This window comes from Mobula birostris, chromosome 18 (assembly GCF_030028105.1).
Source record: "Mobula birostris isolate sMobBir1 chromosome 18, sMobBir1.hap1, whole genome shotgun sequence".
NCBI classification, from domain to species: Eukaryota; Metazoa; Chordata; class Chondrichthyes; order Myliobatiformes; family Myliobatidae; genus Mobula; species Mobula birostris.
Window position 1 is genome coordinate 68,135,340 of NC_092387.1, and position 14,223 is coordinate 68,149,562.

Below are 14,223 nucleotides of genomic sequence, written 5' to 3' on the forward strand. Positions count from 1 at the left end.
GCCTTCTCTACTTGTCTATACGATACGCAATCCAGTTTGCAAGCCCGTGCAGTCCAAGCTGTTGCCCATGTAGCAAGCTCCTCCTCTCCACGCAGCTGATGGCTCCAAAGGAACGGCAGAGACTGATATAGTTTATAACTACTCAGTATAAACAGTCAATATTCAGTCTTCTAATTAGAGTCATAGAGCACTACAGCATAGGAACAGGCCCTTCAGCCCATCTAGTCCATAACAAGTCCCATTGACCCAAATTATTTGTATTTGAGCAGCAGCAAGAGACAATTACTGTGATTAAACGCAGACCTCTCAGTGCAATACACATCTGTAGCCCTAAACTACACTGAGTAATGAATGCACCCTGAAAGTGGAGGTTACAACAGAAATGAACTCAGAATGCCCCAGGTACAGTATTTTACCTTCACATATTAGTAAGGGGGAAGATGGCGGCGCAGCGCAGCACGCGCGGCTGTTCAGAATGCTATTGATTATGTGTTAACTAGGGGGCCGTGCACAATCCTGATTTGATGGAGACGGACGTGATAAGCACGGAGGAACACCTGGAGTAACTTCTGAAATGCCTGCTTTGCTGCCGCTGCTACTGTGCGATCGAGAATCTCCGGAGGGGGAGGCCCCAAATCCTCGGCTTTGCCTATTGCTTGTTGCCAGGGCCGGGGTCAAAGCACTCGGCAGAGATGGTGCTCGGTGCTCAGTGTCGGAGAGCTGGTCGGAGGCTCGGAGTTTTCGGATGGACTCGGAGTCAGACTGTGGTCGGATGCTTCCGGGATGCTGCATCGGCAAGTTGGCGGCGCTGGAGGTTTACCATCTGCATGAAGTGATGGGACTTTCGAGAGACTCTGAGACTTTTACCATGCCCATGGTCTGTTCTTATCAAATTACAGTATTGCTTTGCACTGTTGTAACTATATGTTATAATTATGTGGTTTTTGTTAGTTTTTAAGTTGGTTTGTCATGTGTTTCTGTGATATCATTCTGGAAAAACATTGTATCATTTCTTAATGCATACATAACTAAATGATGGTAAAAAAGGACTGCGTGACCTCATAATCTAATCTAATCTAATATTCTGTCCTGTGTGTGAGACACTTTAATTCCTTTGGTACCTGGGATAACTTAGAACACTTATAAACCTGTACCCTGAATAAAGTGTGTTTCTGACCCTGAATGATGCACAGTCATAGCAGTCATCTTAAAATTATGTCCTCTCATATTACCCCAGTTCTGTCCCTGGAAAAGTCTTTGGTTGTCCACATACTGACTTCTGATTATAACAATGGCATTTTGATTCCAATGGAAATAAGAAAAGTAGTGAGTAAATGTTTAAATTTATTCATTATAACCATTAAAGTGTGGTCACTCAGGAGAAATGTGACACTTTGTACAAGACCCCACAAGTAGCAAGGAATAAATCTTAAGCTAAAACAGTCTGCTGAGGAACTCAGTATGTCAGACAGTGTCTGTGGACGGAAACGGGCAGTCAATGTTTTGGGTCGAGACTTTCCTCTGGACATGACCCTTCATAAGGCCAAATGAAGGGTCTAGACTCGAGACATTGACCATATATTTCCTCCACTTTGATCCAGTTCTCAGCATCTGCAGTCTTTCGTGTCTCCAAATCTGAAGGAGGGTCTTTGTCCAACATGTCGACTGTTTACTCCTCTCCATAGATGCTGCCTAACCTGCTGGGTTCCTCCAGCATTTTGTGTGTGGTTTGGTCAAGATTTCCAAGCTCTGCAGGCTCTCTTGTGCCTCTGATTGTGGGCACAGCTCTCTTTCACCTCAGGTTCCGTCACCTCTTGGCTACTTCTACCGACTTCACCCAGATGAGTTTCAGGCCTCCGCCTGCAACAGGTGTCAAGTCTCAGCTGGAACCCAAAGAGTCCGATGTTGCAGCTGGAGGTTCCTACACAATGTTCAGACATTGTTGGTTCTATCTAAATATTGGCAGCTCTGTATATTATAAAAGCATAAATCACTTTGGTTTATTATCCAGTATTATTACTATTCTGTCTTTACAAAGAAGTACAGTTTTTTTTTATTTTTGCAAACAGAAGCCCACATCTTTCATTATATTATGGAACTTAGTACAGACACACACAATTCAAGTAATCCACTAACTGAAGTCCATATACATCTACAGTAAAATTAAAAGCACACAGCCAGTAGAATCAAACAGGAAAAGAAGTGACAAGCTGTTTGGGAAGTTGCCCAGTGTCAAGAGTCCAAGGACGTCCCACTGTCATTTTACAAAATTATTCCTTCCATCAAGTTTACAAGTTCACTTTTGCTTGCCTTGGCTGATTCCAGCAGCCAAGATGGTGGCTGCTGCAGCAAATAAAAGGCACCAAAGACCATCCAAATGGAGCTCCATTCCGGAAGGTTCCAACTGTGACATCCCATGGTTGTACTTGATGTGCAGAAGTTGAGGAGGGTTTAGAGTGGGGCTTCATTTGGTGCTAGTGGCCCCACTGCTGTGTTTGTACTGACCACTAACAATTTGTTAAAGAGGTTCGTAGAGTACAGGCTTTAGATAAAGACTCAGAATTATGATGCCAGAATAAAACTGGCTTACAAACTCAGGCATTTACACGCATCTGCATATCCTCTCACACACATTGGTGCATATTTCTTCATCATACACAGACACACACCCACACATGCATACACATGCACACCAATGTACATATGTGCAGAAAATTACACACACACAAACACACTAAAACACATACACTTACTGTACGCTGTAATATGCATGAGGGTACACTGACTTTTAGTGAATCATCTATCCAGGAACGTAGAACAAAAAAAACACATACTTGTAGAACGCTTATCATAGAAAAGCCTCATAGGAGCACTATCAAGTAAAATTTAGCAAACTATATATGTTCACAATGGCTTATGTATTTATACAATTACTTGTTTATTCTGCCTGCTACTCATACTCTCTCTTTATTGTCAGTGTAACTGATTAAATTATTGTTTTATTTTCTTACAAACACATACACATACATCTTTCTTTGTTACCCTAACCACAAACTTCCTGTACAGCCAGTTCTTGTGCACAGGTTGGCGGGATGGACACTTGAAGCCAGGACTAAGAGGAAGGCCCGGAGTGCCCACGGTGACTCTCCCTGATCACACAAGCAGGCTTTGAGCTGTCGTTGGAGTCTGAGTGCTGAGCTCTAGGCATTTCTCCAGCTGCAGTGGCAAGTGTAGAAATGTCTCACTGACCTGGGCAAGAGGGCCATAGTATCACCGCAGTCACCAGGTCCGGCTTCAACCTTGATGCTTTGGCAGCGGCAAATTAACTCTGGTTTTTGGAAAAGAAGATCTTGGCATAGACAGTAGTGGGGCTCTGAGGGGTCGGAGAGCTCGCGACAGGCGGGGCAGTTGGGTGTGTAGGTGTGAGTTCCAGCTCAGCGTAGGTCAGGCTGTCTTCCACAATCCGAGGCTAAGGAAGAGACAGAAACATTACAAAACTCCTCAAACAACAAACCGCAGGAACCAGCCTCCCTTCCATAGGCTCTGTCTGTACTCACTGCCTCTGTAAAGCAGTCAGCATATTCAAAAACCCCACCCACCCGGACTTTCTCTCTTCTCCCCTCTCACATCAGGTGGAAGATAAAAAAGCCTGACAGGCTCAGGACAGCCTCTCTCTTTGTTAATCAGACTCTTGAACAGACCTCCCGTATGATAAGATGGACTCTTAGCCCCACAACCTAATTTTATCATTTACTGTCACTGCACTTTGGAGGCAGCTTTTACAGTTTACTCTGCATTGTTATAGCTTTTCCTTATTCTAGCTCAATGCACCGTGTAATGAACAGTCTGCAAGACAAGTATCCCAAAGCTCAAACTCAAATTTACTATCAAAGTGCAAGTGGTCGGCACAACGCTCTAAGTGCCAATGACCTGGGTTCAGTACCCGCTGCTGTCGGTGAGGAGTTTCTACGGTCTTCCCGTGACTGCATAGGTTTCTCCCGGGGGCTCTGGTTTCCCCCCACATTCCAAAGACATACCAGCTGGTGGGTTAATTGGTTATTGTTAGTTGTCCTGTGATTAGGCTAGGGTTAAATCGGGGGATTGCTAGCCGGCCCAGCTGGAAGGGCCAGAAGGGCCAGAGGGCCTACTCTGTGTTGTATCTCAATAAATAAATAAATTAATTAATTAATACGTCACCATATACTACCCTGATTCATTTTCTTGCTGACATTCACAGGAAAGTAAAGAATTACAATAGAACCTATGAAAAACTATACATAAATGAGCATGTGCAAAAGAAGACAAACTGTGAAAATAAAAAAACAACGCGAAGAAGAGTGATAATAAACCTGATTCTGATTCTGATTCTGAAGAGTCTTTGAAAATGAGTCTGTAGGTTATGGAATAACTTCAGGGTTGTGGTGAGTGAAGTTATGCATGCCAGTTCAGGAGCCCGATCGTTGAGTGGGTAATAACTGTTCCTGAACCCAGTGGTGTGGGACCCAAGGCTCCTGTGCCTCCTGCCCAATGATAGTAGTGAGAAGAGGCTGTGTCCTGGATGGTGGGGGCCTTTGATGAGGATACTGCTATTTCTGTGAAGCACACTTGGTAAATGTGCTCAATGGTGGTATTTGTGAAGCAGTGCGTGTTTTCTGCTGTCGATGCTGGGGTCCTGCATTCTGAATCTTGAGGTTCTCCGCACTATCCTGAATGCTCCTTCTACACAGAGTGAAGAAATGACTCTGCTTTTTTCTCCTCCAAATCATTCCGCCCTTTACTCTGTGGCCTTCTCCAGCTCTCCAACCCTCAAAGATGTCTGCACCCTTCCACCTCTAGGTCCCTTCTGCTGTAACTTCTATTCTCTTCTCCGAAGGCCTGGTCAGCTAGTGCCTGCTTGTTTTCACTCAGGGCATTTAAGGTCCTGAGGAAACAATTTGTTGTAGTTTTTGTCTTGAGCTCGATTCGTTGACTTGGTATCCAGGAGGACTGAAGTCTTATGGCAGCTTGAACTAATGCAATTAGCTTGCAGCATTGTTTCAAATGTCAAAAAAGCATTATTTGGCTAAAGCTGCCTGTTTTGCTGAGTGAAATTGTATATTAAAGTATTTTTTCTTTATTGAATAAATGCCATATATGCTTTGTAAGCCAACTGTAGTAATTGAAAAATTCTGTTTGGAAATATGGTCTGGGAGCTTTTCAGCCTTGTGTGCTGAGCACGGCTAAAACCTGAGACAGAAGATGCCACCATGAATGGAGATCTTTACCGCAGCTGCCCTGCTGGTTATCATGCTATCACCCAGTGTACCAAGGATGGGTCTGATCTTAAATAGTGAGGCTCAAATGATGCGGGAACTTCATGTGCCTCATTGGAAAGATTAGGTCAGTCCTACATAGATGTTGTCATCAATTGGCAGTTGGGAAAACTGTGTCTCCTGGCTAAATCCACTGTCAAACCTATAAGTTCTGGTCACTTCATGATAGGAAGGATGTGGAAACTTTAGAGAGAGTGTTGAGGAGATTTACCAGGATGCTGCCTGGATTAGAAATCGTGTTTTATGAGGATAGATTGAGTAAACTAGTGATTTTCTCTTTGGAGCAAAGGAGGTTGACAGGTGATTTGATAGAGGTGTACAAGATGATAAGAGTCATAGAGAAGAGACTTTTTCCCATGATGGAAATGGCTAATATAAGAGGGCATAATTTTAAGGCGATTGGAGGAAAATATAGGGGGATGTCAGTGGTAGATTATTTTTTACACAGAGAGTGGTGGGTGTATGGAATACACTGCCAGAGGTGGTGGTAGAGGCAGAGACATCAGGGACATTTAAGAGACTCTTAAACAGGCACATGGGTGAAAGGCAAAATTGAGGGCTAGTGGGAGGGAAAGTTTAGATTGATCTTGGAGTAGGTTAAAAGGTTGACACAACATCATGGGCTGTGCTGATCTATGTTCTATCAATGACTTTGAAAATTGAGTAACATTCAAAACTGAGTTAAACTAATGAAAGAATTACAAAAATAAATTTATTACATTTTATAGAAGTAGTTTTGAATAGAACTAACTAAACTCAATTATCTAATATCTAAATAAGTAGCTCACACCTAGAGCAGTATACGTAATGAGAACACAGGAGATGGCAGATGCTCGAATCCGGAGCAACAAACCACCTGCTGGAGGAGCTCAGTAGCTCGAGCAGCATCTGGGGGAGGGGAAGGAATATAAATTGATAATCCTACCACCACGCACCCCCCCAAGTTTATGACACAAGTTACAAGGTAAACAGTATAACGCTACTGGTACTTCACGTGTGATGAGACCTGGGTGGTGGCAGGGAGTTCAGTACATTTACAGCCTGGGGGAAGAGCTGTTTCTCAGATTAACAGTTGCTGTCCTAATAGAACACCAGCTTGTTAAGAACTGTATCATTTCTGAACAGCTGTCCTCATTGAATAGTGAGCAGTGGAAAAGATGAACAGCTTCAAGTTCCTGGATGTTAATGCCTCCGAAAATCTATACTGGGCCCAACTTATTGATGCGTTCACCAAAAAAGCACACCAGTGGCTACATTTCATTAGAACTTTGAAAAGATTCGGTATTCCACCAAATTTCTACCGATAATCCACGGAGAGCTTTCTAACCAGTTGCATTGCCACCTCGTATGGAGATGCTAATGCACAGGATCAGAAAAAAAATTCAGAGAGTTGTAAACTCAGCCGGCTCCACCATGGGTGCTAACCTCCCCGTCATCGAGGACATCTTCTAAATGCAGTGTCTCAAGAAGGCACATCCAACAAGAAGGACCCCATCATCCAAGGCATGCTCTTTTCTCATTACTACCATCTGGGAGGAAGTACAGGAGCCTGAAGACCCACACTCAGTGACTCAGGAACAGCATCTTCCCCTCTACCACCAGATTTCTGGTGGGTAATAAACCCATGAACACTACCTGACCATTTTGCTCTCCTTTTTAACTATGTATTATTTTTATATTCCTTATTATAACTTATTGTAATTTTTATGTGTTTCATTGTACTTCTGCCACAAAACAACAAACTTCATATGTCAGAGATCATAAACTTGATTCTAATTCTGAATTGATTAATTGGGCATTGCTTATTGAACTGCTCCAGAGGTGTTCACTAAACCACATTTAGTCTGTTTGCGCTCCATGTCTCCAGAATGGGGCTAAACCATAGGCTTCCTGTGTAGGTGGGCACCATGTCAGTGACCCACAGCTGACGGGGCTGGATGTACCAAGATGAGGTTCTTGTGCTTGATGGGCTATGCCTGTTCCCATGGCCAGTAAGATATACAAGTTTGCAGCTTAATGTTTCACCCCTTGGCAAGGACCATCATTTTGGATCCAGCTGCAGTTTATTAGACAATAGACACCCACACTCACAGAGGAACCTTAATAACTCACTCGGATATCTGGGTTTGGAAACAGCCTGTGGTGCATCCAAGTTGTCTGAGCGGAGAAAGGTTTGATGTGTTTGGGGTCCAGCCTGAAATCTGGTTGTCTCTAATATAAGTAATAGCTATTATTTCATTTAAGAGCAAAAGAGTTCCTTTAGATGCTGGAAATCTTGAGGAACACACACAAACTAGTGGAGAAACCGCAGGCTGGGATTCTCTATCAGGTTGGAAGGGTCAATAATGAAGATATTCACAGTTAATAAATAAAAAACAATATATATAGTATATAAAAACTTTATACATCTACTTGGGTAAAACAAAATCTTATTTAATTCCTTCCCTGATATAAACCCTTAAAAGCAAAACCCATAATTATAGCACATACACAGCAGGTCAGGCAGCACCTATGGATAGGAATAAATAGTCAACATTTCAGGCCAAGACCATTCATCAGTCCATAGATGCTGCCTGAACTGTTGAGTTTCTCCAGCATTTTGTGTTACTGGAGATATCCAGCATCTGCAGAAGCACTTGTCATAAGCAATAATTATAAGGTGCAACAAGTTGGGTACATTTAAAGCAGAGGTTCTTTGGTTCTTGATCAGTAAAGGTGTCAAAGGTCATGGGCAGAAGGCAGGAGAATGGGGTTTTGAGGGAATAAAACATCAGCCATGATGAAATGGCAGAGCAGACTCGATGGGCCAATTCTGCTCCTAGATCTTATGTTAGTCTCCAAGAGGACCACAACCTAGTCGTGGTTTGGAGACTTGTGTGCCTCAATGACCAGAAGGGCTATGTTGGCCGGAGTTAGAGTCTTATGCTTTGGCTCTTGGTAGGGTCACTCATGCCAAATAGGTCAAAGGGTAGAATCCAGACTAACAGTGTTTCACCAGACCGCCAGGTTCGGCGGTTCAACTCAGGGCTAACAACCCTGACTGCTAAAACAAACTTGTTATGGAAATAGCAATGAAGAACCCTTCGACATCCGAGTGTGACAGTATTCCTAAGTCTCCACCTGGGACTTGCATGACTGACAGTAGGAAAAACCAAGAGGAAGCGACTGGCATGATGTGGGAAGCCCTGAACACCGCCAGAGATGGAGGTCCTTCTTTGCTGCCATAAACTCCAGTAGTGTAATGGGCAGCAAGTAAGTCTTATGTCAGTGCATTCTCCGCATTCCTGCCATCATTTCCAGATGCATTCATGGAGTTAGGTTACATTAAGGAGACACAACTCAATGACGTCATCAAAACCGTAAGGGGAAGCAAATTGACTTTGAAATAACATTAATTCAAAAGCAGAATGAGAAGTGAAATAAAATTCTTCACTAAACACAAAGGGCAGAAAATGGACCAAGCTAATAACGTGATGGTGTTGAAGCTGAATTGTAATATTTCAGCCATTCTTCTGTTAGTAATTAGTGTTAGTAATTAGTGTTAATTGTTTTTTACCAGGTGACCTAAGAGTGTGTGTTAAATCCTGCTCCCTCGTTTAATTAGCATCAGTTTTATTCTCTTTCACCGTGCTGTTGGTTTACTGGCTCTCATATTCGTCCCGGCAAACTCCAACTCATGCAAATTTTAAGCACATCAAGAGGTAAAATCGGATTCTCTGGATCCTTATTGAATTTTTGTAAAATTGCATTGTGTTCTATTGTAGATTATCTATTTTTTCTTGATCCTATTATGTTCTGATATGAAAAATAACGTTGCATTCTAGGATGTAGCTCAGCCAGTGTGGTGTGTGCCTTTCATACATTTTTATGTTGGTCAGATAGTAAATATAATTCAATGAAGCCAAAGACCACTAAATAAATAATTGGATCTTAGAAAGCAATAAAGATACAATAAAATTAGCAACTCTACGATGAGTAAATTATACGTGAAATGATAGGATTTCAAATTCTCTCTATGCTTATTGCTTGGTTGTGAAATTCTGACAATGGAAATATAAAAATACTGAAGGAGCAGGCAGAGAAGATGAAGGTATTGCAATAACACACACAAGAGAACGCAATCCAGTGGTGGTAAGGTGGTTAACTCTGGATGGATGTACTGCTGAGGGTTTCATCACCTGCTTTCAGTCACCCTACCCAATCTAACAGCTTTCAATCTGAACCTGAATCTGGTTTAATATCACTGGCATATGTTGTGAGATTTGTTGTTTTGCAGCAAAAGTACTTTGCAATGCATTATTTTAAAAAAAAACTATAAATAACAATTATATATACAGTGGATTCTAGTTAATTGGGGCATCAGTTAGTCAGGGCAGCTGATAATTTGGAACAATTCTTAAAGGACAAAAACAAATCAAGAAAATAGATGGGATTTCCTTAATTTATTTGAGACACTATGTCCCTTAATTGTCTGTCAGTGACATACACTTGTGTGGCTATTGAACACTACACCATGCTTAGAGCAATCAGCTGTGTCAGTTGCATGTGCTTGTGTTATGTTATCCATGTGGGCCGAGGGACACCGATTCAAAAAGCTGTGATTTTTGAGATTTTTTTAAAATTTTGACTTAATAGTTGTTTGAGACCCTTGCCATGAGGCCATGAAAAGATTTGACATGAGCTGAAAAAAATTACCATACTGGACTAAATTAAAAGCCATGGACCTAACACCACTCATTGTCAGCTGGCAGAGATCTACTTTGCACGTTTGATATATCAGCAAGATAAACCGAGAGAAGAATGGGCATTATGTGAGGGACAACAGGGAACATTCCAAAAATGGAAGTGTGAAGGTAAGGATCCAGATGATGAAGAGGCTCTCCATCATTGTGGCTTTTCATTGTAACGAGACAAGGTGTGCATGTCAGTGGACCAAGTCAGAGGAGCTCACTAAAGAGCTAGGGCACAAAGATTATAAAGCAACAGATGGTTGATTGTAGACACGGGAGGTACTGTGGATGCTGGAAATCTAGAACAATACACACAATGTGCTGGAGGAGCTCAGCAGGTCAGGCAGCATCAATGGCTGGGAATAAATAGTTGACTTTTTGGGCCGAGACCCTTCATCAGGGCTGGGACGGTTGATTGTCTCAACCGAAACGTTGACAGCACATTAAATTCAAGAAAGCGCGTGGCAAGAAAGATAGCGCTGATGCTGTAAGTGCAGAAACATGTAAATCTACAAAACTCCCCGACTTGCTTCAAAAGTCTTTTGCAGATGATATCTACAATACCAATGAAATGGCCCTTTTACTTTCATACCATGCCAAACGGATCCCTTTGCAACAAACACACAATACTATCAGGTTCAAAGAAAGCAATGGATCACATAGCTGTGTTGTGCAAATATGGCAGGAACTGATAAAAATAATCAAAATCAGAATCAGGTTTATTATCATTGGCGTGTGACGTGAAATCAGCAGCAGCAGTTCAATGCAATAGATCATCTAGCAGAGAAAAAATAATAAATAAAATAAAATAATAGTAATAAATAAACAAGTAAATCAATTATATATATTGAATAGATTTTAAAAACGTGCAGACACAGAAATACTGTATATTTTTTAAAAAGTGAGGTAGTGTCCAAGGATTCAATGTCCATTTAGGAATCGGATGGCAGAGGGGAAGAAGCTGTTCCTGAATCGCTGAGTGTGTGCCTTCAGGCTTCTGTATCTCCTACCTGATGGTAACAGTGAGAAAAGGGCATGCCCTGGGTGCTGGAGGTCCTTAATAATGGACACTGCCTTTCTGAGACACCATTCCCTAAAGATGTCCTGGGTTCTTTGTAGGCTAGTACCATAGATGGAGCTGACTAGATTTACAACCTTCTGCAGCTTATTTTGGTCCTGTGCAGAAGCCCCTCCATACCAGACAGTGATGCAGCCTGTCAGAATGCTCTCCACAGTACAACTATAGAAGTTTTTGAGTGTATTTGTTGACATACCAAATCTCTTCAAACTCCTAATAAAGTGCCTGGCCTTCTTTAAAACTACTTCATTATGTTGCGACCAGGTTAGATCCTCAGAGATCTTGATACCCAGGAACTTGAAACTGCTCACTCTCTCCACTTCTGCTCCCTCTATGAGGATTGGTATGTGTTCCTTCATCTTACTCTTCCTGAAGTCCACAATCAGCTCTTTCGTCTTACTGACGATGAGTGCCAGGTTGTTGCTGTGCCACCACTCCACTAGTTGGCATATCTCACTCCTGTACACCCTTTGCTGGCATTTATAGCGAGAAGATTCGAGTACAGGAGCAGGGAGGTACTACCGCAGTTGTACAAGGCCTTGGTGAGACCACACCTGGAGTATTGTGTGCAGTTTTGGTCCCCTAATCTGAGGAAAGACATCCTTGCCATAGAGGGAGAACAAAGAAGGTTCACCAGATTGATTCCTGGGATGGCAGGACTTTCATATGAAGAAAGACTGGATGAACTGGGCTTGTACTCGTTGGAATTTAGAAGATTGAGGGGGGATCTGATTGAAACGTATAAGATTCTAAAGGGATTGGACAGGCTAGATGCAGGAAGATTGTTCCCGATGTTGGGGAAGTCCAGAATGAGGGGTCACAGTTTGAGAATAGAGGGGAAGCCTTTTAGGACCGAGATTATGAAAAACTTCTTCACACAGAGAGTGGTGAATCTGTGGAATTCTCTGCCACAGGAAACAGTTGAGGCCAGTTCATTGGCTATATTTAAGAGGGAGTTAGATATGGCCCTTGTGGCTACGGGGGTCAGGGGGTATGGAGGGAAGGCTGGGGCGGGGTTCTGAGTTGGATGATCAACCATGATCATAATAAATGGCGGTGCAGGCTCGAAGGGCCGAATGGCCTACTCCTGCACCTATTTTCTATGTTTCTATGTTTCATCACCAACTGAGATCTACCAACAATGGTTGTATCGTCAGCAAATTTATAGATAGTATTTGAGCTATGCCTAGCCACACAGTCATGGGTATAGAGAGAGTAGAGCAGTGGGCTAAGCACACACCCCTGAGGTGCACCAGTGTTGATCGTCAGTGAGGAGGAGATATTATCACCAATCCACATAGATTGTGGTCTTCTGATTAGGAAGTCGAGGTTCCAATTGCAGAGGGAGGTACAGAGGCCCTGGTTCTGCAACTTCTCAATCAGGATTGTGGGAATGATGGTATTAAATGCTGAGCTATAGTCGATGAACAGCATCTTGATGTAGGTGTTTGTGTTGTCCAGGTGGTCTAAAGTCGTGTGGAGAGCCATTGAGATTGCATCTGCCATTGACCTATTGTGGCGATAGGCAAATTTCAATGGGTCCAGGTCCTTGCTGAGGCAGGAGTTCAGTCTAGTCATGAACAATTTCTCAAGGCATTTCATCACTTGTTGATGTGAGTGCTACCGGGTGATAGTCATTAAGGCAGCCCACGTTATTCTTCTTAGGCACTGGTATAATTGTTGCCTTTTCGAAGCAAGTGGGAATTTCCGCCCATAGCAGTGAGAGGTTGAAAATGTCCTTGAATACTCCTGCTAGTTGGTTGGCACAGGTTTTCAGAGCCTTACCAAGTATTTCTGCCCTGCGAGGGTTCACTCTCTTTAAAGAAATAGTTGTTATTGGGAAAAGCATTAAACCTCAATGCTTTAAGGACCTCAGAATGAATAGTTTACCAACTGAGTACTATGCCAGCCTACACTCAGTGAATTCCTCCATCGGTAACCATTACAAAGTAACACACAGTCCTGTGGTAGTACTGTAGTATTCTCATTTGTACTGTATTTCATTTAAATGCATAATTTGTCACAGTTAAAGATAGTTGTCTTTTTATACTTTTTTAACTATTTCCATGAAACTTCAGATAATTGAGGCAGCCGCTTAACTGGGTTAAAATGTATTGGTTCTGACATGTCCTGATTAACTGGAATCCACTGTATATATAATTAAATTAAATAAGTAGTGCAAAAACAGACCAAAAAAGAAAAAAAATAGTGAAGTCGTGTATATGGGTTCATCTTTCATTCAGAAATCAGAAGGAGGAGAGAAAAAAGCTGTTCCTGAAACTCTGTGTGTCTTCAGACGCCCGTACTCCCTCTCCAATGGTAGCAATGAGAGGACAGCATGTAAATTTGTCTGTAGTACGCCAATTTTCCGTAAGAGCAGCAACTGTCAAAGGCTCCTAGTTTCAGAAGCAGATGACATGACTACACAGGATGACTACTTAGGCGTCAGACAATGAACATCTAGATCACTTTGTTTTTGATAAAGGCCCCATATCAAAAACCCAAAAGCCTAGATAGAGTGGACATGGAGAGGATGTTCCCTATGGTGGCAGGGTCTAGGATCAGAAGGCACAGTCTCAGAATATCAGGATATCCCTTGAGAACAGAGTTGAGGAGGAATTCCTTTAACCAGAGGATGGCGAATCAGTGGAATTCATTGCCACAGAAGGCTGTGGAGGCCAAGTCATTTGGTATATTTAAGGTGGAGGTTGATAGATTCATCATTAGTAAGGCTATGTGAAGAAGGCAGGAGAATGGTGTTGAGAGGGAAAATAAATCAGCTATGGTGGAATAGCTGAGCAGACTCGATGGGCTGAACTATCTAATACTGTTCCTATGTCTTATGGTCTTATGTCTTATTATTTTTCTCCAATGCCTGAATAATTCTTCTATTTGTTAGCTGGGCCAAATGTTCAGTCAAACTTTCAAAGCTCACAGGGTGCGCTGTTTTTAGATCACGTGCAGGCGTTATACTCTGTTTTACTCCATAGGGAACATCATTCCCAACATTAAAAAACTTGTTTTTCTTTTAAAGAAGACAGTATCCACTAACTGGGTATCAAATATTGTGGCCAGATTTCTATGGTAACATTTTCAGAAAGAG

The 14,223-nt window shown here is 42.3% G+C and overlaps 1 protein-coding gene across 3 annotated transcripts in view; it reads right to left on the reverse strand.

The window, feature by feature from the left end:
- Positions 1-1,331: 1,331 nt before the first annotated feature.
- vstm4a (V-set and transmembrane domain containing 4a) overlaps positions 1,332-14,223 on the reverse strand; it is a 65,208-nt gene continuing 52,316 nt past the window's right edge. For 2 of the 3 annotated variants that reach the window (XM_072282888.1, XM_072282889.1), the window contains one exon: positions 1,332-3,469. In XM_072282888.1, coding sequence (XP_072138989.1) covers positions 3,323-3,469 — 147 coding nt within the window. In that variant the 3' untranslated portion in view covers positions 1,332-3,322. The remainder of the gene's footprint in view (positions 3,470-14,223) is intronic. The other variant, XR_011889663.1, reaches the window with a different exon arrangement.